This window comes from Gopherus flavomarginatus, chromosome 2 (genome assembly GCF_025201925.1).
Source record: "Gopherus flavomarginatus isolate rGopFla2 chromosome 2, rGopFla2.mat.asm, whole genome shotgun sequence".
In the NCBI taxonomy this organism is placed as follows: domain Eukaryota; kingdom Metazoa; phylum Chordata; order Testudines; family Testudinidae; genus Gopherus; species Gopherus flavomarginatus.
In genome coordinates, this window is record NC_066618.1 from 208,893,294 (window position 1) to 208,919,808 (window position 26,515).

At 40.8% G+C, this 26,515-nt stretch overlaps 1 protein-coding gene across 1 annotated transcript in view; it reads left to right on the top strand.

The window, feature by feature from the left end:
• Nucleotides 1-1,567: 1,567 nt before the first annotated feature.
• APCDD1 (APC down-regulated 1) overlaps nt 1,568-26,515 on the top strand; it is a 35,713-nt gene continuing 10,765 nt past the window's right edge. Inside the window, exons 1-3 of the mRNA XM_050942157.1 lie at nt 1,568-1,876; nt 13,086-13,269; nt 16,701-17,232. Of these exons, the coding sequence (XP_050798114.1) occupies nt 1,819-1,876; nt 13,086-13,269; nt 16,701-17,232 (774 nt within the window). The 5' untranslated portion in view covers nt 1,568-1,818. The remainder of the gene's footprint in view (nt 1,877-13,085; nt 13,270-16,700; nt 17,233-26,515) is intronic.

Genomic DNA, 26,515 nt, shown 5'->3' on the forward strand with positions numbered 1-26,515 from the left:
ATATCTCACAAGGGTCTTTGAAGGATTACCTAATTAATGTCTGTACATCCCTTTGAATATATCAAGTACTATGAAACTGCTAATTGTTACTTAGTTCATCTATACAGAACTCTAACTAGTTATGTTGCCCTCCCCAGAACTCTCTCCAATTTGTCACACATTTCTGGCAATGAGGTGCAGGAACTGAACACAAGGAAAAATGAAAAGAGGAAGTTTCTGGCCAGTGGCTATTACAAAATAAGGCCCTGGATCCTGAAAACATGCATGTACTTAGCCTTAGGCCCCTGAGTAGTTCCACTGATTTCACATGCATAAAGTTAAGCACATGCATAAGTGTTTGCATGACTAGGGCCTAAAGCGAGACTCAAAGCAAAACTAATCAACAACAGACAGGAGGAATGCAAGAAGCAGAATGGAACTCCAAAGAAGGGAGCTAAGAAGTTTCTTTTAAGTTAAAACATGCCTAATTTACACTGGGATTTCTAACAGTTCTCTCACATGTATGTTGCCTAAGGCCTTTCAGGCAAAAGTATATACTTTGTTTTTTTATTTTAATCAATATATGTCTTAGACACCCTTGCAGTTCAGGCCTATCTGTATTTTTATACCTGTCTGAAAATGTTACTTATATACAGTAAAGTGAAACACCGCTGGCAAGACTCATTCCTTTCCAGTACAGCTGGTCGAACAGTATTTGCCAATAGTTTGGCTGATTTTGATTTTCCCAGCCAGCTGATGAATAACTATTCCCAGTTGTTTTTCCAACTTTACAGATGGTTAGCTCCCATTTGCCCCACACATTATTTACAAATACAATGTTATTTGTAACTGGTGAATAATTTCCCCTACTATTTCCCATAGTGGTTCCAGGGGTGCAGGAACAATTTGTATAGTGGGGGTGCTGAGAGCCATTGAACCAAACCGTGAATGCTGTATATGATAGAACCACTTCAAGCCAGGGGGTGTGGCAGCACCCTGAGCACCCTTGGTTCCAGCACCTATGGGTGGTTCCAGGCCTGGAATGCCAGGGGCAGGGGGACCCAAGCTGAGCCTCACTCCCGCTCCTCTGCCACTGTCCCCTAGTTCCTGGAGGGAGCTGTGTGCCCCTCGCCAGGATGCGGATGGAGGGGAGAGGGGGCTGGGAGGCAGGAGGGGCACACGCGGCTCGCTGCACGGGAAGAAGCTGGGGGGGGGCAGACTGGTGAGGTCCCCCCCCAGGAGGGAGGGGTGAGGGGGCGGCCTCGCGCCCTCTGATCTCCTCTCGTGCCCGGGTGTCTGGTTTCCGGCAGCGCGGGGTCCCCGCCGCCTGGCCCCGCCCCGCCGCGGGAAGGGGGATATGAAGAGGAGCCGCCGCGGCTGCCGCTGCCGAGCGAGCAGACGAGTTGCCGGGGACGGAGTGGGGCGCACGGGAGCCAGCGGGCGCCAGCGGGCGCCGGGCAGGGAGGCTCCCCCAGGCGTGACAGCCGGAGCGCGTCGCACCTCCCCGGGAGGGAGCACGTCCGCCCCGCCAGCAGCAGGCGGTGCCCAGCGATGGGACCCCCCGGCCCCCTGTGAGCGCGGGCGGGCGGGCGGCGGAGAGGCGGGAGCGCTCCCCGGGCTGGAGGATCCGGCGGCACCTTCTGCCTGGGCTAGTGCCCCTGCCTGCGGCGCCCCCGGCTCGCCTCCTTCCGAGCCTCTCCTGCCTGCCTGGCTGTCAGGTCCGCGCTGAAGGGACCATTCGCCTGCCACCCACCAGCCCCGGGCCGGATAACGGGGGGGCGCCCGAGAAGAAGACGAGGAAGGAGAGGCGATAAGGCGAGAGGCGGTGGAGAGCTGGAAATGTCCCTTCCCTGTTGCAACCTGGTTAGATACCTGTTCCCAGCCCTGCTCCTGCATGGTGAGTGCCCGAGGGGCGATTTCCCCTTGGGGTTAATGGCTGTTCCAAGACTACTGAAGGCTCCGTTGCCTTCTCCCAGGATGGCTGCACTGGGGGTGGGGGAGCGGTGCAGCACTGTGCCGCTGGCGTCAATACAGGAGTTTAATACGGTGGCGTTTTCCAGGGAGGAGAGTTGTGTGATTCGTTTCCAAGATCAGCTCTCAGAAGAGTTCTCTCCCTCCCCCACCCCCTGTAGGATTTCCAGACTATGTCCTGAGAGAGGTTTTTTTTAAAAAAAACCCAAAACCTAAATTGTGGTCGGTCTCAAGAGCGTTCCAGAGCCTGTTGGGTGACTCTTGATGTGGCCAAAAATTGTAGGAGGTTCTGAAGGACGGAGCTAGGCTCATATGGGGAAGAGTTTCATGCATTTTTATGCCTGCCTTTCTTGGAAGTGGATAGTTGGGCCACATGATTAAGTTTTCTTGTATGTTAGAGAGGAAGTACATTGATATATAAAGTCAAAGCATACAATGATTTCATTTACTTTGTTTAAACCCTCATTGCTAAGAATCTTTCTTAATAAAACATTTTGTCAAACTTCTACAAACAGGATGACATGGAAGTTGCCCCACCAGTTGCCTATGAAGTTCTTGTAATTTAAAATATATGTCTGTACCAGCTCTGGCACTGCATCCCATCTGGGGGCTCAATCCAATGCTGCTTTAAGAGGCTCTGAGTAAAATCCTACCCCTAATGAATTCAGCCAGAGCTTTGCTATGGAGTTCAATAGGGCCAGGATTTCACCTGCAGGCTTTTCCTAAGAGCTGTTCTTTGGTCTTGGGAGTAGTTATTGAGAAAGCTTGGATAAAAGAATGTTAGTATTGGGTTTAGTGCACCTAAGAATTTGATTTAGAACACTATGGCTCTTTGGACCTGTTACTTTAAAATATGCAAACTTCTGCATTAACCCCACCTAAACATATCACTAGAGTGTAAGTCTTTGGAAGCAGTATTGTGGTGGGAGCAGGGTTAATTTTAAGTGATAAGTTAATTTTAAGATGGACCACTTAAATGGTCAAAGCTGGGTGCCTAAAGCCACATTTAGGCATCCAATTTTCAGAAGTGCTGAGCACCACAGTTTCAACTTTCTTAAAAGGTATTTGAGGGTGCTCAGCACCAGGGAAAATTAGGCTATTTAATTAGGTGCCTAAATACATATTTACAGGCCTCCCTTTATGCATCCATGTTTGAAAATTTTGGTGAGATATTCTTCTCAGTGTCTCAACCTATTCAGTTACATCAGCATTTTGAGGACCGTACCTAATACTGAAGTACTGTATTCTGCAGCATCCAGCCTTCTTCAATAAACTTCCTCAGGTCCTAAAATCTACTTTTAAAAGGAGGTGCCTCTTTCAAGTATACTAAAACTGGACATCCCACAGGATCCAGCCTTAGAACAGGGGACCGGAGTCAGAACTTTAAAGCACTTCTTAAAATTGTCTGTTTTGGAATGGGGATTGTCTTTCTTTATGTTTGTAGTTTTAAGCTAAACAGACAGATGGTGCTCAATAAATTTGTGTTTTGTTTTTATAGAGAGAGCATTTGCTCACCTCTCCTCCAAAACATATATAGACTGTGTAAACAAGTTATTTGAGCCAGACCTGCCTGGACGCCAAGGTGTACCTTTAAAACTCTGTGATCTGTGAATCTAAAAGTCAAAATGGAATGTTTGAAGTTAGAGAGTGAAGAGAGAAGTTATAATTATAGGGTTGACTACCAGCCTCATCTGCTTGGAATTACAGAGCAGTTTTAAACTTTGGCTGAAAAGAGAAACAAATCAAGGCCAATGATCAGATCAAAATAACAGCTGCCAGAAGAAGATGAAACAGGAAAATCATATTTTTTTTCCTTCAAATGGGAAACCAGTCAGGCCAATGATCAGATAAAAAAGCAGCTGCCAAAAGAAAATGGAAAAAAATAGATGATTTTCCTGTTTCATCTGCAGTTATGTATCACAGAACAAAATATACCTATCAAATACTGTTTAGAAAGTAATAACTTGAAAACTTGTTTGTGAACATATACATATCAGTAAGATAGGGACTGAAGCAAAGATTTATTGTGGAAAACTATTGCCCCCTTGGGCTGAGATAGGAACAAACAGTGGGATACAATGCCCAAAGATGTAGTTTAGCCTAATCTAGGTTTTGCCCATTCTAGGTTTGATTATAATCTCTAAACATTATAAATGTATTGCACTGCCCTGGGGCTTTTTCCAAAGGTCTTTTAGATCACATGGCTATCTCCCAGTCAACTGGATTGCGCTTGGAAATGAGAGAGAGAATTTTCTCCTTTTAATTCAAAGTGCTGTTTGTTAATTTAATGGAAGTTAAAACTATGTAACTGCTGTGTAAGACTCAAGCTCATATTTTCATTGCAACATTACTCCTAATATTGTTAAGTTAACATTATGAAAAAATTGTTCTCATTAGTCAAAATGGAACCTGTAGAATGTCAAAAGAGGTTTGCAGCTGGAAGTTGTCCATTATCAGTATTTCTTTGCTTTTATATGAAAAGCCACAGAAGTTTCAGATGTCAAATGCTGGAAACATTCAGCTCCAGAAAACCTGATTAATCAGAGCTATGGTAAAGTGTATTCAAAACAAAATAGCTAATTTGTTTTCAAATGACTAATTTATCTTACAAATGTGAGGAAATTACCATAGAGTGTTGCTGAATATGTGATTGTTATAGCAATGTATTTAAAACTTTAAATAAAATAATTGGTTCCTTATATGATAACATCCTCCACTAAAATATTCAGTTTTAATGAAGTTTATTCAGTCAGGACTGTTAGACTTTTCAAGGCAGAATTCATTGTTTATGCAAAACTAAATAAATTCATACATAATTTCAGTGCTTCAACAGTGTTACTGAAATTGGTTGGATAGAAGTGTTTTATTTCCTTTCTTATAAATTTCATTGTATTTTAATGAATGAGGCAAAAAACTATGTCCCATATACATAGAGATGGGCAAGGCAGGAGTTTGAGCTGTGAAATGTATGTTCCCCTTAGTAAAATAATTGAATTCAGTTAGGATTTAGGAGAAGACAAATCAGAAAGGGAGTTCCCTCTGTTCAGTGCTTACTATATCAAGCATGAAAGGAGAGAGAGAGAGAGAGAGAGAGAAAGAGAGAGAGAGAGAAATAAAGCAGCATGGGCTGAATTCCACTTTCAGTTAAAACAAAATGTAAATCCGAAGTAACTCTGTTGACTTTCAGTGGATTTATGGTAACTATACACTGGTGCAACAGAGCTGGATTTTGTGCTATGTATATATACATAGACTATTTTGAAATAGAATGATATTGTGTTGTCTGTAAACTGAAAAATAAAATCAATGAAAATGACGGAGAAAGAAAAATTTCAGGTATTCAAGACCAGACTAATACTTTGTTATTAATGCAACTTTTGTAGTTACATTTGTAGTGTGTGCTTCCTGTACATAGATTGCATGATTACTTTGGTATAGGATCCTGTCCTGCAGTATTTACTCAAACTCCAATAAGTTTAATGGTAGTTTTCCCTGAGTTTTTTCCCTAATTTGTATGTAATATAGAACAGTGGTGCTGGAACAGTTTTTATAGTGGAGGTGTTGAGAGCCGTTTAAGCGAACTGTAAACCCTGTACAGTAACTCCTCACTTAAAGTCGTCCTAGTTAACATTGTTACATTGCTGACCAATTAGGGAACATGCTTATTTAAAGTTATGCAATGCTCCCTTCTAATGTCATTTGGCAGCTGCCTGCTTTGTCCACTGCTTGCAGGAAGAGCAGCCTGTTGGAGCTAGCTGGTGGGAGGGCTTGGAATCAGGGTGGACTGGCAGCTCCCAGCTCCCCTAAGTTCTTTGTGCTGCAGCTGCCCAGCAGGCTAGCAAGTGCTGGCATTCAGCTGTCCCTCCCCCCACTGCCATGTGCTGCTCCTGCCCTCTGCCTTGGAGCTGCTCCCAGACTCCTGCTTGCTGTATGTGGGGAGGTGAGAAGTGGAGGGCTAATGTCAGGGTGTCCCCTCCCCCTGCACCCTGCTTACCCCATTTCCATAGAGCAGGGGGGGACAGGGTTCTGATCTCAGCAAGCTGATCTAATTAACAAGGCAGTGTACTTAAGAGTGGGGTCAGCTACTTAAAGGAGAAATGTGCATCTCGCTCTCACACACGGGTGTGTGTCTCTGGCTCTGTCCGCTGTGCTCTCTCCCCTCCCTCCATGCCTGCTGCCTTGTAGAGTGAGGCTACATTAATGAGTTAACCCTTGATGAATTGCTAGTTCATCATTTAGCAGTAAGGCATTCCCTGGGAAATATCCCACCCTCTGACACCTCCACCTCAACCAAGCTTCACAGTCATCATCACAGTGTACCAGTATTAAATTGTTTGTTTGTTTAAAACTTATACGTGTGTGTGTGTGTGTATATATATATATATACTGTATATAGTGTCTTTTGTCTAGTGAAAAAATTTCCCTGGAACCTAACCCCCTCATTTACATTAAATCTTATGGGGAATTGGATTTGCTTAGCATCATTTCACTTAAAGTTGCATTTTTCAGGAACATAACTACAATGTTAAATGAGGAGTTACTGTATATAAAGGCACCTGCTTCAAGCTAGGGGTGTGGCAGCACCCCTAGTTCCAGCACCTATGGTATAGAATAGATGTGTTTAGATGTCTGTGGTATAGAACCTATTTTTGCTTGAAAAAGGGCAAAGTCACTCTACTTTATGTATTGTGTTGTATTTAGGTTCCAGTTTTCCCTCCTGGAAGTCAATAGCTAAGCTCCCATTGACTGTAGTGGAGACAGACTCGAACCCTTAATGGTTTACAGAAATACACACTTGAGATGCCACTGCTTTTTCTTCATTCAGTGATGGTGTCCATTCTAGTACAAAATTTAATTCAACATTACAGAGCTCGTTTTATAAAACAGCTTAAAACACGTTATATGAAATAGCAGAATGTGGAAACGATTTGAACCCACAATTCTCCTCCTCTCTCATACGCTGGTGGGAATTTATACTTGAGCCATTGGACTCAGGTTTGATTGCTATTTTTATTTTGTTTTAATTTTTTTTAAATGTACAGCACCTATGACCCTTTTGGTAAATGGTGCTTAATAAGTGACATTAAAGGGCACTGTCAAGGAATTTATCATGATATTTAAATTAATTTTTATACAGTATTTTATAACACCTTGAAAGCATAACCCTAAAAAGCTGTAAACTTTTCTCCTTACCAAATCCATTCATTCCTCCACAATGCATACCAACTTTGTTGTGAAGTGGCTCATGAGGAATACAGATCTGAGGATACTGATTCTGTTTTAAAGAAGAGAGCACAAACGCATCTACTTAAAAATTAAAGTCAAAGAATTTCAGTAGATTACTTGTGTGAAAAGTTATTGGGGCCTCAAGTTCTTGCTGTCCCTACTCAATTGTTGACTGAAACAGGTGTTTTGGAAGAGTAAGCACTGAAGGCCTAACTCTCCCAGGTGCTGAGTTAACTGATTTCACTAGGTTTTGAAGTCGTTCAGCCTCCCCCAAGAGATTCTCAGACTATTTCAGTACTGGGCATTGAGTAAAGACATCAGGATTTGTGCCATAAAATAACAGAAGATCTAATTCTGGGCCAGTCAGCCTTGACGGAGTTTCTAATTGTTACATCTTAAAATCCTTGTCTTGTATCTCTGTTCAGTAACTTCAACACTATAAACTGGGCATTTCCCTCCTTTAAACTACAGGTCTGTTTGCAGACGTATATCTAAAAACTACGTACACACACAAGAAAAGTAATAGGTACATATGAAACAAAAGCAAATCTTGTTATCTTTTACAGTTGTAAACTTCAACCTTCTCTGCCCCCAATCCTTTGTTTGTAATCCCTTGTTATGGTATGTCTAATTTATGTCCCAGTCCTGTAAGGGCCCTTTGATGTATAAAGAAATAATAGTGGAGGAAAACATGGTAAGTAAACACACACATTTGTTTGGCAATGGGATGTTATAGTCTCCATTGTAATTACACAAGTTTGCACTGCAATTAAAAAGCTGTCATAGAGGTTATCTAGCACTTTCCCACATCAAGAGATAGCTGTACTCTAATGTATATTGTGCAGAGCAATTGACTAGATAAGTAAAGCTAAATACTTAACCTAGGCAATTATTTTTCATCTGTTCGAAAGATTTTTAGACAAGTTCCAACTTGAAAATAGTTTGCTGCAGAAATAAAATACTAATATTAAGTGATTCCCTCCAAGGATATAATGCTCACAGATAATAGCACTTAAGGTGACCAGATGTCCTGATTTTATAGAGACAGTCCTGATTTTTGGGTCTTTTTCTTATATAGGCTCCTATTACCCGCCCCCCGTCCCGATTTTTCATACTTGCTGTCTGGTCACCCTAATAGCACTTGGGCTTCCACATGTGGTTATTTGTGTGAGAATGGGCTGTAAAAGGAAGCTACACTGGATTTACACTGGTGTGAATGAAGAAACAGTTTAGCCCTATGTGTCTCAGTTGATGTAAATTAGGAACTTTCCAGTTATCAGACATGTCAGTCCAGATTTAGGTTTGAGTCGTGTTTGATGTTCCAGTTTAACTCTCTAAGTGGCCACATTTGAAATCCGAACATGCGGAACTTGAGAAATTCTGGGTCTCAGTTTTGAAACTCCAAGTGTTTGAAGCCAAAGTTTTGATAGAGCTCGTTATAGATATATTGGTCCAAACTTTGCTGTCAGTTAAATAGCTATGGATTTAAACCAATGTAGCTGATTTTGGTGTAACAGAACAGAATTTAATCTATGAATTCAGATCGAGAACCTTTGAGTTTGAGCTAAACTCTAGTTATAGAATCATAGGACTTGAAGGGACTCAAGAGGTCATCTAGTCCAGTCTCCTGTGCTCCTGGCTGGACTAAGTGTTATCTAGACCATCCCTGGCAGGTGTTTCTCTAACCTGCTCTTAAAAATCTCAATGATAAAAACCTCCGTTCTACAGCCTCCTTAGGCAATTTATTCCAGTGCTTAACCATCCTGACAGGAAGTTTTTCCTAATGCCCAACCTAAATCGTCCTTGAAGCAATGGGCTTAAATTGCAGCTTGTCCTATCCTCGGAGGTTAAGGAGAATAATTTTTCTCCCTCCTTCTTATAACAACCTTTTCTATACTTGAAAACCATTACATGTCCCCTCTCAATCTTCTCTTCTCCAGACTAAACAAACCCAGTTTTTTCAATCTTCTCTCATAGATCATGTTTTCTAGACCTTGAATCATTTTTGTTGCTCTTCTCTGGACTTTCTCCAGTTTGTCCACATCTTTCCTGAAATGTGGCACCCAGAACTGGAAGCAATATTCCAGTTGAGGCCTAACCAGCGCTGAGTAGAGCAGAAGAATTACTGCTTGTGTCTTGCTTACAACAATCCTGCTAATACATCTTAGAATGTTTGCTTTTTCTGTAACAGTGTTACACTTTTGACTCCTATTTAGCTTGTGATCCACTATGACCCCCAGATCCCTTCCTGCAGTACTCCTTCCTAGGCACTCATTTCCAATTTTGTATGTGTGCAACTGATTGTTCCTTCCTAAGTGGAGTACTTTGCATTTGTCCTTATTGAATTTCATCCTATTTACTACAGACCATTTCTCCAGTTTGTCCAGATCATTTTCAATTTTAATCCTATCCTCCAAAGCACTTGCAACCCCTCCCAGCTTGGTGTCCTCTGCAAACTTTATAAATATACTCTCTCTATGCCATTACCTAAATCATTGAAGAAGATATTGAGCAGAACCAAATCCAGAACTGATCCTTGCAGGACCCCACTTGATATCTCCTTCCAGCTTGACTGTGAACCACTGATAACTACTTTCTGGGAACAGTTTTCCAACCAGTTATGCACTCACTTTATAGTAGCTCCACCTAAGTTCTGTTTCCTTAATTTGTTTGAGACGGACATGCGAGACTGTGTCAAAACCCTTACTAAAGTCAAGATACACCACATCTACCGCTTCCCTATTTTTGTTGCAAATATATCTCATATTAACATTAATTCACTGAAAACTGAAATTGAATATGTAATAATTGAAGACAGAATACTTTTTCTTACCAGCCTTTGGACCTAATACTGTTATCCAACTGAATACACTGCCAACAGCTTAATACTTTAAAAATTCTTATTTTACTCTCGATTGCTTAAGAACTTGAAAGTACCTTCTATCCTTATACTTGTTTTCCTTTCTTCATCTAGAAAACACTGGTTATTTTTTCTTTTTTTGTATTTCTCATGGAGCTGCAATTATTATGGCTTTCTTTATTTTACTTTTTGACTTACTATCTTGCTTAAGCACCAGCGTGATGAGTGATGCCATCTTTTGAATAGTGTTCATTAAATAACTGAAACTACAAAGCCAAAAGAAGTTTTTATGGCATTATTTTTGTGGATCATATTTAAAGTGTGGATTTTGTTTGAAATCTTTCAAATAGCTTAGGAATAGGTAGGTAATTTTGTTTTTTTTTTTGTTTGTTTTGTTTTTTTTAAAGAGACAGACATATCAGATCCAGAAATATTTCCTAATTTATAATAAGTTTAAGGTAAATCAGATCTGGAGTCTAAATTACTTACATGCCCCTTTCATTGTTTATCATTTCCTTAGCTATCCTGCCACAGACATGTATAGATTGTGAAACCCCCTTATTTGCCTCTGTTGTGGAAAGTAGCACATTTGGATCCCTTTCAATGAAAGCCAAAGCTCTAAGTATACAGTAATTATGTTTGGTCTCCAATGTTATTTAAAAGTGGTCTTTTAAATTAACTTCCACATTTTTCCATTTCACAAAAACACAGTTAACTGTGAGGCTGCCAACATCTTTTCATTTTATATAAACCAAAGGAATACTGTGAAGTTAATGAGACTACTCCCTGCTTAAAGCTGAACACATCCTTAAGTGCTTTGCCTAAAAAGGGTTTTAAAAGACTATTTTACATGTTGTACTGCAACATACCTTAATACACCAAAGTAATCCTAAAATCCAGTAATCGTGGTTTTTTTCCCCTTGTAAATTAGGAATAATTCAAAGTGAATAATTACTTGCCTATCCCAGTGTGCCATGCTGCAACTCTCTTTTAGATTTCTCATGAAAACCCACTCCTTTCATTAAGCCTTTAAATACTAGGCCATGTTGCTGTGATCTAGCAGCAACATCTAAACAGATTTTTATGTGCTGTACAGCACCAAGGACAATGTCAAAGCTGAATAAATAAATGTATTTCATCAGCACATTTGCTCTTTATGCAATTTGAATCATGGATCCCATTTCCCGTAATGAAAATGCACCAAGCTGATTTTTTTGTTGTTTTGTTTATGAATGTGTCATTACCTTCAGAGTATCCTGAACAGCCTGGGGATTCTCACTGCAGAAGGTGGAGAAGAAGGAAAACATACTGCTGCAAAACTTCCCCATTTTTTAGAAAAGCATACAAGGAGATAAATGGTGCTCAAAGGGGGTCTTGTATCCTGCTTATGTCCATACTCTTTCAAGCCTCTGACAGCATCCAGGAATGGGAACAAACACTTGCATTATATCCAGGAAGGACAGATGTGTAAAGGCAGTGGCATGGTTGTTTACCAGGCCATTTACTGATGTGTCAAAGGCTGGGATGGAGAGCCAAAAGAGAACAATGTATGACAAATGGTGTATCTGATCTTAAGGTGATATAAAGAGGGAAGTATGATCCCACATCTGGGTACTTATGTACAATAAAACATACAAAGATGCAGAAAGGTGCAAGCACTGAAACACTTATTCAGGGTGTGGGAGGCTGTGCTTATTAAATATTGCACTGCCTCACCCCATAATACACACATGACAAGATACTTCTAAATGGGCAAGATAAGGGTCCAGTAGGGGGTGGCATTTATTCCCACCACATAACTTAGAGGCCACAAAACATCCTAGTAATGTGACTATATATTTATACCACACTGTTATATTATTGTATGTGTGTTTTCCACATCTATTCCTCGCTCTCTGGCGCTTCCATTGTGTTCCTGTGCCTGTGCTCATTAGATGAGATGATTGGAGCAGTGAGATTTGTAACTTGTCCATATGCAGAACCAATAGATGATTGTGTTTTGACCCAGTATGGGAAAGTTAAAGTATAAAATGCTAACAACCCAATGCTGAGCAATGCCAAATTTATTATAAATTCAATAGACATTGAAAGTGCTGCTGAATTATTAATTACATATTTCCTGTCTTCATACAGTTGTTTTCAACTATGGTTCATCTGCATAGCTGTTAAACCAGTAATGGGTAGTTATTTTAATAAAACACTGGCTGTCTTCTAATCAGTAATCTAAGATTCGTATTTGTTCACTTGTTAATCCTAATGTGCTTTACTCGTGATCCATATTTTCCTACACCTTATATAGCATGCAGCCTAAAGGAGTGCAAGAAGCATTCTTTCTTACGCTACATACTCATTTTGTTTGATTAATTTTGTGTAGAAAGATTGCTGGTGAGTTTCCTATGTATGCATTACTAGAAACCAAAATTACTGAGTACTAGAGATAAAATTAGCTTTTGAAATTCCTTTTTCCCTGAAAATAAAAATAGCAGAATCCGCCTTTAATTGACCACCTCAGTCATCACAGAGGCTTCCTGTGTACAGAGGCTGTGCTTCGAATATCTGTTTTCCTTTGACTTTAAAAGGTGGCCTTTATTTGCAAGTTTATTATAGAAGCATTCAAATTAGAGGTGGGCCCAAGCCACAAAGATCATATCTGGATCCAGCTTTCCCACAGTTACAGAGGTGCTTGGGTCCAGGTTTTGGGGTTGTCCTCTTACTGACAGACTTAAGAACCAGTTGTGAAGTTCAAATCCAGATCCACACTTCAGAGGTATTTGAATTCAGAGTTTTGGTTCTGATCCTGATCTCATTTTACAACATTTGTGAAATCTAGTCAGAGGATTTGTAATTTGTTGGCAGAAAGGGACATTTCCCAACAGAAAAAAATTATTTTTTCTTCACATGGAACAAGTAATATAATCAATTCTTTCCCTAAGCACATAATATTGCCAAGCGAGTAATGTGTTAGCACTGCTAGATAAACAGTATAGCAGGTTGAGTATCAGTCATCCTTGCTAGAATCCCCTGGTTAACTTACACTTTTATTTCCCAGGGCTGGGAGAGGGTTCTGCCCTTCTTCATCCAGACAGCAGATCCCACCCTCAATCTTTAGAGAAGAGTGCATGGAGGGCTTTTAAGGAATCACAGTGTCATCACATGCTGAAACATCTTCACAATGGAGCCCGAATTACTGTGCAAATGCCTCCCACCATTGAAGGGCATTGGGTCTCTACTGGGTAAGGATAACAAAAAAAGATGCTTGAGTGCCCGGGGGTGGGGAGGGAAATATCTACAAATGTAAAAGCATTTTTCATAGCTACTTAGAATGACAGATATTTTAGTTGTACAACAGAATAGCATACTGTAAAGCTACCTTGTTATACACCACTTTGCAGACTGCATTTTAAACAGTAAGGAATGCAATATTTTTAAAACTTTTTTTGATTTAGAAAGAACAAAATATTGTTAAAACCTGCTTATGAATATTGCACTATATTACAAGACTTCTAATGAATGGATCCTTGCTTTTAAGAGCTTTTGCATGAACAAATGTCATTTAGCAAATTAAATTAAGAAACTTATGTGCAAGTGCTTATCTGTACATCATGATGACATTCAGTCAGAGTAATATTCCATTTCCAGTGTCTCAGCTGTAATATTCATCAACCTATTTTAAATGACTTTCTTAGGCTGTTTGGGGGGTTTTAAGATGTTTATGGGGCCTGATCCTGTAATCCTTACTCAGACAAAGCTACAACAGAACTCAATGAAAGTGGTTCCTGAGTAAGGACTGTTGGATTTGGACTGTAATTATTCCTGAAAATTCCTATAGATTTCAGTGGGAGTTCTGCGTGTGGAGCAATTGCAGGATAAAGATAGAATCTTTTTTGACTATCCTAAGCAGATAAGCTACAAAAGGGTTCAAACAGACAAGCTGCAAACTTTGCTTCTAGTACAGTAACTGAAAAAGTAACAATAGTAACTTATATTCACTGTTTTATAACAAACCCAAAGCTACAGCAAGTTCACAGTAGCTAATACATTTTCTTAATGGAAAAGTTATGTGACCTTTAGTCTAATAAGTCAGTAACTAATTTTGATAATGAAACCCTTTTTTGGATGGGATTTAATGCTCTCCTGTAAAATGTGTAGCAATAGTTCCTTAATAGTTTTTTGCCTACACTTTATTATTAGTAGAGTGGAACCACTTAAATGACTGATCAAAGAATACATTTTCCACACATGTATAGGTATACACCAAAAAATTGAGGTCCTCATCCAAAGTCCATTAAAGGCAATGGGAGTTTTTCCATTTATTTCAGTAGACTTTAGACTAGGCTCTGTAAGCCTAAAACTATTATCTTATAAGTGGAGCAACCCCTCTATTTAGGTTACCTAGCACTTTTCAGGGGTCTTGTATGTGATCATGTAACAGAAGCTTGTATCATAACATGTATGCAAATCAAGGTTTGCATGGGCAACCTAAATTCTGGTGCTTACTAATTTTCAGCTGCTTGACGCTGAAACCTAAACAACATTCTTCTAATGTAGTTTTTTCTCTATATGATCATAGCAATACGTCTGTGTAAAGAATAAGTTTTCAACACACTAAATGAAAAATTGAAAATTGACCTGAAAAGTATAACCTTCTGAGCTTATAATTATTAAATTTACTATTTTTGAAAAGTATTTATTTTAAGCAGCCTGGATGACACTCAAGGGAGAGATTTTTTTCAAAGGCACAAAGGAGAGTTTGACTTTCAGTGTGAGCTGGGAGCCTCCTTTGTACTTTTGAAAATCTTCCCCAGAATTAACAACCTAGCCTCTCTCACCTCTAGGTCATGCATTCAGGTGGCCAGAAAGCATTACCATCTGATGGCTGCGTGTGTGTGTATAAAATATTAAAAATTTACATTAAGTGTCTAGGAAGTTTGCATGGGTGCTACCAATACTGTACCTGTTTTGTGGTCAGTTAAGGTGCTTCATATTTCAGTGCTCTTGTCCTTTCTCTAAATTCACTATATTTTTAAAAGGAAATATTTATTTATTTTGCAGCCACTTCCTATGAGGAAGAACTCCTTTTCATAAAACTCCTGAGACAAAATCAAAAATATGAACAAGATTAAACATTCAAACCAGTATGGTCAAAATTAAGCTTCAGATTTAAAAATCATGTAACCCTAGAAAGAAAATATAGGTGATAAAATGACAGATTGGGGTAAATTTTTCCTAGGAGCAACTACACTTTTTTTTTTCCTTCCAATTTAAAGCAGTGTTAGCTAAAGAAACAACATAAGAACTTATTATTCCAATTGTGATAAAGTGATAAAAGAGGAGGAAGAGGAAGGGCTGCCCAGAGATTAACGTAGGAACCTGAAACTTGGGAAAACCCAAGTTCAGTTCCCTCCTCAGACTTTCTTTGTTACTTTGGGCAATTCATTTAATTGCCTATGTGCTTGAGTTCTCTATCTGTAAAATGAAGGTGATAGTCCTTCCTTACCTCATGGGTAGAGCCCTACCAAATTCACAGTCCATTTTGATCAATTTCATGGTCATAGGATTTTTAAAATCTTAAATTTCATTATTTCAGCTATTTAAATCTGCAATTTCATGCTACTGTAACTGTAGGGATCCTAATCCAAAAAGGAGTTTGGAGGGCTTGGGGTCGCAGGGTTATTGTAGGGGGTGATGCAGTACTGCTACACTTACTTCTGCGCTGCTGCTGACAGCAACGCTGCCTTCAGAGCTGGAGAGCAGCAGCAGCTGGCTGGGAGCCCAGCTCTAAAGGGAGAGCTACCGCCAGCAGCAGTGCAGAAGTAAGTGTAGCAGTACTGCAACACCCTCTACAATAACCCTGCGACCCCAACCCCCCCCAAACTCCGGTATTGACACCCTTATTTCTGTGCAGCCTTCAGAGCTCGGTGGCCAGGGAGTGGCAGCTGTTGACCAGATGCCCAGCTCTGAAGGAAGTGGGCCCCCCCGCATACCATACCATGCCACCCTTCCTTGTGCGCTGCTGCCTGCAGAGTTGGGCCATCATTCAACAGCTGATACTCTCTGGGCACCCAACTCTTAAGGCAGCAGCGCAGAAATAAGGGTGGCATGGTATGGTATGCGGGGGGGCCCACTTCCCTCAGAGCTGGGCATCTGGTCAACAGCTGCCACTCCCTGGCCACCGAGCTCTGAAGGCTGCACAGAAATAAGGGTGGCAATACCGGAGCCCCTGTAAAATAACCTTGGGGGGGCCCCTGCAACTCCCTTTTGGGTCAGGACCCCAAATGTGAGAAATTCTGGTCTTCCCCATGAAATCTGTATAGTATAGGGTAAAAGCACACAAAAGACCAGATTTCACAGGGGGTGACCAGATTTCATGGTCCATGACACGTTTTTCATGGCCGTGAATTTGGTAGGGTCCTACTCATGAGGGCATTGTGAGGATAAATACATTAGACTGTGAGGAGCTCAGATACTACAGCCACAGTGGCTATGTAGGTACCACAGGTTGTTGAGTGGTATAAAAAGAATGCATTTGAAATGTTTCTACAGTACTAATGCAGTATTAATACTAGTGCACACTATAAGAATTTGACCATCTTATTAATTGTAGCATGATAGTGTGGTATATCTCTCTCAAAGTTTGTTTTATATCATTTTCAATCTTCTACAGCTGTGAAGTTAGATCAGGCCCAGAGTTTATCACAAGATCCTATAGATTCTACAACAACAACACATTCAAGGCCTACCAGTTTTATTACGGTGGTAATCGCTGCACAAACCCTACCTACACCTTAGTTATCCGTGGTAAAATTCGTCTTCGTCAAGCATCCTGGATTATCCGAGGGGGAACTGAAGCCGATTACCAGTTACATAACATTCAGATCATCTGCCACAGTGAAGCAATAGCCGAAAAACTAAGTGAGTTGGTGAACCGTACATGTCCTGGATTTGTACCAGACAACAATCCCTGGGAGCAGGATGTGAGCTACAATTTGTGGAGAGAAGAGAATGGCTGTGAATGCACCAGAGCTCTTAATTTTGCCATTCATGAACTTCAATTGATCCGAGTAGAGAAGCAGTATCTACATCATAATTTAGATCACCTAGTGGAGGAGCTATTTCTCGGAGACATCCACACTGATGCTACTCAGAGGATGTACTATCGGCCTTCTAGTTACCAGCCTCCTCTTCAAAATGCGAAGGTACATTCACTTTTATTTTTTGACAAAAGAAGCAAATGAAATTCAGGATCTTTTCTGAACTAAGTTTTTATTATAACCTAAAATCCCACTGTTCTAGAGTCAGAGATGGATTGCAGAGTTATGGACAATGCAATTCAATCAATTTTTAAATGATAATTCATGGGAGTAGTATCCCATTTGTAGATTATGAAATTATATTATAAGTTTGGGTCAATAGGAAGATGGGCTGCTTGAGCAGGAAGAGAGCGCCACTCTGTGTTACAACAGATTACCAGAATGGGGAGATGAGAACTGCTATAGAAATGGACAAAGACTGAAAGTAAGCATCAAAAAGGAGAGAAGATTCAAGGTTCGAGGCAGAAATTGGTAGAGAGGAGGAGGTAGTAGCAGAGGGTGGATGGTGGTGAAAAGGCAGCAGTATTGAAGTGGGAGATAAAATTGTGTGAGCATATGGAAGTCCACCAGCCAAGAAAAAGAGGAATTGGAGGGCAGGTACAAAAGAGGGCCAGCATGAAGAGGAAGCAATTGGTAGACTGCACAGGTCATGGATCTGGACTCAGATGCATACATTATTTGAAATGAAAAACAGGGACATTTGGAATCTGAGGTTATAAATTCCATTTTAGGATTCCATTTTCAGTCTGACCTCCTCTTTAGTGTGAGCTGATCAAACCATAGCAAGTTTAAAAAAAATCAAAGAGGGGAATGTGCAGTGGTGTACATTTTGCAGTGGGTCTGTCTGTACATCTTTTCTGATGACAAATCTCAAAGAAATATAGCAACTGGAACCATAGGCGCTGAGTTTCTTCTTTCCCTTGTAGGTGCTCCACTCCGTCCCTGCTCTGTCCCCTCCCAGCCTGCTCTCTGGTCTCCGCCCTCCCCTAACTTCTCCCCCAGCCTTTAATCAGCTGCTTGGTGATGCCCTGATCAGCTAATTGGGGGTGCTGCCAAACAGCTGTGGCTGGTGGATGCTGAGCACCCACAGAGTCAGCACCTATGATTGGGACCACATCTGAGACTTCAGTTGCCGTTAATAACTTCCACACACAGACTGGTTTTTGATCATTTCCAGTTTAATGAGTTATCACAACTAACTTTTTTCGCTATAACTGTTACAAAAATGGACCACAACATGCTCAGTGCGAAAGGAGACACAATCAGGGAAGAGAGCAATTTGGGGAGAGTGGGTTTGGGTTCTCATTCATTCACATAACCCTTCCACCTCCCCAGAGTTGCTTCTGTCCTCTCCCTCACCGGAATTCCAACAGTATGATATCTCTAGATTGTCGTCTTATCAGCTAACCTCAAGTAACCTGGAACAACTTTTCTTTTACTTTTTAAACCCTACATCTTCCCAAAATAGACAGAGTGTAGCCAGAGCAGACATACACACACCCATAATCAAAACACCTGAGTTCAGAACAATTTTATTTTTTCTATTTCATTTGCTTAACTAAAATAAATAACATTCTATTTTAGATTTTTCTCTTTACTTATTTTGGAGTGAGGGTCTTTGTTTAAAATTATTCTTTGAAAGGGATCCTTAAGTACCAAAGTACATGGATGAATGTTGTAGCTATACTAGCAAATTTTGTGTGTGTTTTTCAGAACAGTTGGAATGGAGACAAAACTCAGATTTCAGTACAACCAGCTAAGACACTCTGTGACAGTCCCACCTAGGGTGACCAGACAGCAATTGTGAAAAATCGGGATGGGGCTTGGGGGGTAATAGGAGTATATATAAGAAAAAGACCTAAAATCTAGACTGTCCCTATAAAATTGGGACATCTGGTCAACCTAGTCTTACCAAACCTGGTTATCCTGATATTGGCGGGTAAATGACATTGTAAAAATGTCTGCACTTCATTTTAGAGAACTTTAATAGAGGCTCAATGTTAGAATGGTTGGCTTTACCTGTTAGCTGGCTATATAGAAACCAGGATTTTGTCAGTTCTAGTGTCACCTCTGGTCACCATTCAGCGGCCTGGCCTCTGTGTTGCAATGGCATTGCTAGACTGCTCACCTCTAAAATGCAATGCTCTAGTTAAAAAGAATAAATCTTGCAAAACAAGTCTGTCTCTTAAATCCATCTTCCTACCATGTGAAGTCTGATAATTAACATATCATCAGCATGAGCTGGGTCTAGTAAAGTTTTGCTGAAAACAATATTTATACACTGTTCCACATATCATTGTATAAAATGTAAGCTGAAGAAATATAATGGATAAGCTAGAAGACTTTATAGATATTTAAAGCAGGGTAACTAATTTCAGGCCATACTGGAAATTTGCCAGGAGCTCAGAAACCACACCCAATATTGAGAATAGCTAGAAGAATGTAACCCCCATCATCTTCACTCCCAGGGTTTGTCTCAGAGACCACAATGCAAAATGCACTATTTTGCTATGAGTGGGTCATGCCTACATATTGTAGACCAGGACAAACATAAGCCTTTTTTGTAGAATCTGACAATTTTCATCTGGGCTCGGGACCAGCTTGTGGCAGCAAAGGGGTAGTCAGTCTGTCTCATCCTGTATAAGAAGTTTATATACTCTGATCGGCCAAATTCTACCTTCAGAGGCATGTGCACAACTCCCATTGAAATCAGTGGGAGTCTCCTGTATGGATTCCAGGCAGATTTTGCTCCTATATGTTTACTAGAACTGGTGGAAGAAAAAAAATTAACTTGAAAGATCAATATTCAGGGAGCTCAGTGCATCCAAACATAAGCTTATCTGTCAGCATTTAGGCGGAGTCCAAGTCAGGGGTGAGCAAACTCTTTGACCCAAAGGCCACACCTGGGTGGGGAAATCGCATGGAGGGCCATGAATGTAGGGCTGGGGCAGAGGGGTTGGGTGTGAGGGGGTGCAGTGTGCCTGAAGGGGCTCAGGGCAAGAGGTTGGGGTGCAGAAGTGGTGCAGGATCTATGAGGGGGCTCAGGGCAGGGGGTTGGGGTACAGGAAGGTGTAGAGTGTGGCAGGATGCTCAGGGCAGAGAGTTGGGGTACAAGAAGAGTTCAGGGTGCAGGCTCGGGCCTGGAGTGGCTCTGGGGTGGCAGCAGCATGCAGCAGGGCTAAAACAGGCCCTCTGCCACTCCCAGAAGCAGCCGGCACCATGTCCCTGTGGCCCCTGGGGGAGGAGGGAGGGATAGAGGGCTCTGCACGCTGCCCTCGCCTGCAGGTACCTTCCCCGAAGCTCCCATTGGCTGCAGTTCCCCATTCCCAGCCAATAGGAGCTGCGGGGCGCAGTTTCTGAAGGCAAAGAGAGCACACAAAACCCTTTGCCCCCACCCCACCCCCCAGGGGCCACAGGACATGGTGCCAGCTGTTTCTGGAAGTGGCAGAGGGCCCGCAGTGCCACAGGGGGGGGAGGCAATCCCGTGGGCCAGATCAAAGCCCTGATGGGCCGGATCCAGCCCAAGGGCTGTAGTTTGCCCACCCCGGTCCAAGTCCTAAGGCTGAATTAATGACATTGGAACATCATTCACATAGGTATCCTTGACACTGAGAATGACATTACTACATGGGGGGCAAGCTAATTCAGAGTATTCTCGTGGTACCCAAAAGTGCAGATAGATGCAAGTACTGGGTAATAAAAAAACAAAAACAGTGTAGTTTAGTGGATAGAGTCGGGAGATCTCACTTTATTTTTTGTTCTCACTGGACCAAAGTCACTTCACTTCTGCTTCTCCTCCATCCTGCATCTGTTTGTTTGAACTGAAAGGTTTTCAGGGTAGGAACTGTCTCCCACTATGTGCCTGTACAGTGTCTAGCCCAGTGGGGTCTCAATCTTAGTTGGAACCAGTAAGTGTAACTGTAACAAAACAATTAATAGGACGTATACAGCTCCTGAATATGCAAAAAAGATTCTGTAGATACTTTTAGTTTTGTGTATCTTGTTCAGATTCTTGTGACTTTTTTTTTAAAATGGGAAATATGGGCATTGAGACAAGACTTTCATTATGATAGTTAGTAGGGGAAAACTGTATATTAGCATTAGCCATCATAAAAGGCTGCTGAGTTTTGATGTGTATCTACCCATGAAGTCTTCTGTACCAGCAGGCTGTTAACCTGGCTCTGGGCTGCAGTGTTTTTTTGAATGTAGGAAGAATGGTAACAGAAGATGCTGTGGTTTTTTTTTGTTGTTTGTTTTTTTTCTTTTTTTTAAAGACCACACAAACATACCACTGAAAGGTTATAACCTTTCTTCTTTGAACTCCTTTCCTTTTCTAATTGCTGGTCCAAAGGGACCCAGCTGAAAATGAGTTTAAATCCTAAATTGAGTTTAAAACCACTAGTCACAGACTCCTCTGGAAACTGGACACCTTAAATAAATAGAAACATTAAATCAACTTTTGTTTTTTTTAAGCTTTCTGCAGTCATGCAGCAACACTAGGGAGATGAGGAAATAGCCATTGAACTGAATCAGGTGTGTTTTGTGGAATCTTTCATATATGGCTTGTTTAATTTTCTTTTTTTTAATATATAAAGACTTGGCTAAAATTTAGATTTTAAGAAGATTCATTGTCTGAATTAAAATTATTATTAGGCCTCCATGAAGATGTTTGTTCCACCCAGCTCATAAATTTACATAAATTTGGATGTGATAGCCACCACATTCATTACTTGTGCAGTTGAAGCAAATGGTAATTAAAAGCAAATGGCTGCTGGATCAGTTAGAAATGCTAAAGCCGCATGATCAGACTTTAAACAAATAGAGTTGGGCTTTTTCCAAATTCCTGCAGTGATTTAGCCACAGGATGGTAAATCAAAGGGGCTGTCCAAAAAGCAGACAGCTTTAAGCCAAGCTACTAATCTAAGTAAATTCACAAATGCCCACATCTTAACTCAAGTGTACATATGAAATTGGGGAGCTTTAAAAATGGTTTTAATTTGTAATCTCTTAAGGCCTTACAAATGCTCTTATCTAAGAGCATATCCTACACAAGTTCAACTCAGAAACTTGTGTGTACAATATTTTAGAGGAAGAATTTATCAATGATGAGTCAATACGCTGACAAAACTGAAGATAATCAATTCAGATCTGATTCTAAAAGTTGCTGAGCATCTTCAGCTTTTGTTGAAGTCATTGGGAGTTCAGAAAGGTGCCCTGCACCTTGCAAATTCAGCCTTTTAAATAATAACTGAGAGAGACAAGGTTGGAGTGACCTTACTGGTGTAATGGTAGCAATATATTGTGTTGTCATACAGAAGATCTAAAGTCAAGAGTGACTTCAGGGATTCTTTCTCATTAGCCATAGAAATTACATGGTTTGCAGAGGTGATGTGAGATATAAGGCTCCTAATGGTCTGAGAAATCAAGAACAGGTGTGGAGCTCAACCGGCTCTTAGTGAAAGAATAAGAGCTGTATTTCGAAAAGAGGCACATGTACTAAAAATGGAGGTAATATGCATGGAAACTGTACTGGCACATATAATTAGCACTAAAATATTGTTTACTGAATACATTGAACTCCAGGCGCCTCTTTCTCTTTATTCTGTCAGGCTACAAAGATCAGAGTGAGGATTATGTTAACAGCTTATTCTACTGACATCCTGGTAGCTATTAGCATGTTAGGATGGAATTGTTTGTAATGTCATCAGAACCAAAAAATGTGTTTGAATACCCTTATTTACGACTTTTTTTGGTGTGTGCTCAGATATTTGAGACATTCAGTTTTAATGAGAAACATTCCCATTCAAAACCATATACTAAGTGTCTTTCTTCTCTCTTGCAATTTTTTTTGGGGGGGGAGGGGAAGGGGGACTTATTTTCAGAAGTGCTTAGCACTTGCAAGAACCATTAACTGTGGGTGGAGTTCTCGGTACTCAGAGATCTGGAAAATCAGGTTTTAAGCATCCAAAACCAGAGGTATCCAAAATTAGTGGACACATTTGAAAATTTGGTCCTTAATCTGAGTTTCTTCATCTGTAAAATGAAACCACTACTTATGTGCCTAGTACCCAGGATAATTTCAAGGATAAATTAATAAACTTCTATAAAGTGTGTTAAATATCTCAGATAGAAGGTGATGTGTGTAAATATTACCTCACCAAAGAAATTATTGTCTGAGGACAGTATTTTTTTGATTGGCCAAACCATAAATACTGCTACTAAAACATGCAAAAGTCTATTCTAGATGTGGTGGGAAATAGAGGGGTTTCACATCTTTGTCTTTGCATAAGACAGCTGCTTAAAGAAATATGGTGGAGGAAAGGAGAAAGCAGAAGAGAACTTTTTTTTTAAGAACCGAATGATTTCAAGACAATCCCATACATCCTATTATTCATAATTATCTTTAGAAATAAATTAACCAATCATTTAGCTGAGGCTTGTTTTCCTATTACAAATCTACCGGGCATAGTGTAGCAAAGGATGTGTTACTTTTAAACGTTCTTCTTACTTTTAAAGTAACATGCTATACTTACTCTTCTTAGAAAAGCCAATGTTTAAAGAATGGGTGAAATATGACTTTTACTCTTGTATAAACCTTGAAGATTTTAAATATGTGCTTTATTTTGTCTTTATGGATTTAATTATTAGTTCTATTTTACAATTGTAAAGGCATAACTAACATTTTAAGGCAGCGTTATTCTTGCGCAGAGTCTTCAAGTTCAATCAATCACTTGCATCACTTTTTCCGAGACCTTGTTTGTTGCTTCTGCTTCCCAAAATATATATGGTTTGTTGCTTCTGAAAATGTATATGATTTGTCACTGCAAATTAGCATCAGTGTAGCTGGATAGATGACAGATGCAGGCATGTTCCTCTGGGGGAAAAAGCTGTTTGGGTCTTGTTTCATCTTTTGCTGTAGATGGTGGGATTTAAATTCGGGAAGAGCAACAATTTAAGACTTTCATACTTTATTTTGATTTTATGTGGGGTTGTGAAATTCAGTTGAAATCATTTATATCAGACTGGTGCAATTATAGCACCTTCAGCTTCCTTCCCTGTCTTTCTGCTCCTGGGAGCATATGACACACACAATGCCCTAAAATTTGTGGTATTCATATGTGGACAAATTTCACTGCTTCCCACCCTTTTGCCTGCTCTGAATTCCCAAAAAAAAAACTGGCAATGTTGCAGCAGGATTACAGATTTTTTTTTCCCCAACACTAAAACATTTTCCATTTTTTTCAAGGCTTTTAATTAAAAAGTTTTAAATCTTCTGTTGTCCTTATGAGTAAGTTCATCCCATTTGGCAGCCTGAGTTACAACTGCATCAATCGTACTTCTCAATGACCAGCAATCAGCCTTCTGTGTTGGCCACATATGAGGTCATGGCAACCCTCCAAGTTACCACTTTTGTGGTGGAGTTCATTAAAGGGTTGTCCTGGTCTGAAATTATCTTTGAGGGTGGAGGAGTGGAGTGAGAAATTGTACTGAGTATCCATGAAAGTGACAAGGTGGGTGAGGTAAGCTTTCTCTCACCCACAGAAGTTGGTCCAATAAAAGGTATTACCTCACCCACCTTGTCTCACTAAAATATCCTGGAACTGACATAGCTGTAACAACATAGCACAGCCTTGAAAGTGTCCTTTATGTGGCCTGAGCTATAGCAACATGAGATGAAGTCCAGCTTTTTGCATTTATTTTAAGACATTTTTAGCCTCCCTCTGAATTTAATGGCTCCAAAGGATTTTTTTAGGTTATTTTTGTTTCCATCTTGGGACTTTTTAGTTGCTAGATCTGCCACCTAGATTCTCAGTTGATGAGTTGCTTAGAAGTGTTTATAGTAATAGTTGTGACCTGACATGCCCTTTTCTGCTGTTAACCAGCTCTGCCTCGGCAGACTAGCTTTGTGGATTTTTGCTGGATTGTTGGTAAGAGTATATTTTATTTTTCTCTTGCCTCTCCCTCCTTTCCCCCCCACCCCCACTCAACAATGGCAATATTTTCATACAGCTTATTTCAGTTACTTGATTCACAACTGAATTTCTAACTAAATAATTGCCTGTTATTGAGTTTTCTGAGACACTAGCTAAACAGAACCTGCTTCTTGGGTCACAGCCTCAGCTGCTATGAATCAGTGTTGCTCCATTGACTAATGGTGTGATCATTTACATCTGCAAAAGATCTGGCCCTTTTGAAGCTACCTTTTGCATTAAAGGTGCTGGAGTAGATAAGGGAGTGGAAGGCAGTAGGATCAGGACACATTGGGAATCACTTGTTTCTATATAATTTTATGAAGCTCAGGATTTATATAAAAAATCTAAAGTAAGTGACTTCTTCACAGTGCGTGAAATATATGAGTTATTCTAATTGAGCAAGATAGTGGTGATAGCAGCATAGGAGGAGAGCTGATAAGCTGGCTCAAACCACAATGGGAGAGTAGGGGGAACTTAAACCAGAAGCATTAAGTATATCCCTAGTGAGCTGAGCTTAAATAAAAAGTGAAAGTTAAAAGCATTGGGGCCCCAAGTGAGGCATTACAGAGAGAAGCAATTACTCTGCCAAGAGTTTCTGGGTTGGTTTTTGTTTTTCACTGGTGTCACTGGAAAGGAGAGAGTTCAGAGGCAGGCAAGCAGGATAAGAGGATATTTGTGTGGTGTGTTGGTTTTTTTGAGGTAGAGTATATGCTTGTGAATATCTTACTGGCCTTATTTAAAAAGGACTTGTTCACCGTTTGGTGGCTCCAGAGAGAGGGCAGGGGAGATGCATGCAGCTTTAGCATGTGTGAAGGGAGGAATGACTTTCCAAACCCCTTTTCAATTTAATGAAAATGGACTGTCTTTGCACTAGGTTCCTGCTTTTACTTAAAAATCTCTCCTTTACCTGTAAAGGGTTAAGAAGCTCAAATAACCTGGCTGGCACTTGACCAATAAGGGGAGAAGATGCTTTTTGTTTTGTGCTCTCTGTGTGTGTGCTCTCTGGGACAGCAAGGAACCAGGGCAGGGAAAATGCATCCCCTAAAGCCATACCTGAACTAAGCATCTAAGATTACAAATTGTAAGTAATAGCAAGGAAATGTGTTAGATCAGGGGTCGGCAACCTACGGCATGCGTGCCAAAGGTGGCACACGAGCTGATTTTTCATGGCACGCAGGGTGGGACTGAGCAGCTCAGCCCACCGCTGCTCTGGGGTTCCCACTGCTGGCCCCTTGCCAGCCGGGGTCCCACTCAGCACCTGCTGCTGGCCTGGGGAAAGGAACCCCAGGCTGGCGGCGGGCTGAGACCACAGCTGGCAAGAAGCCAGCAGCCGAAATCCCAGAGCGGTGACGGGCTGAGCTGCTCAGCCTACCTCTGCTCTGGGGTTCCCACTGCTGGCCCCTTGCCAGCTGGGT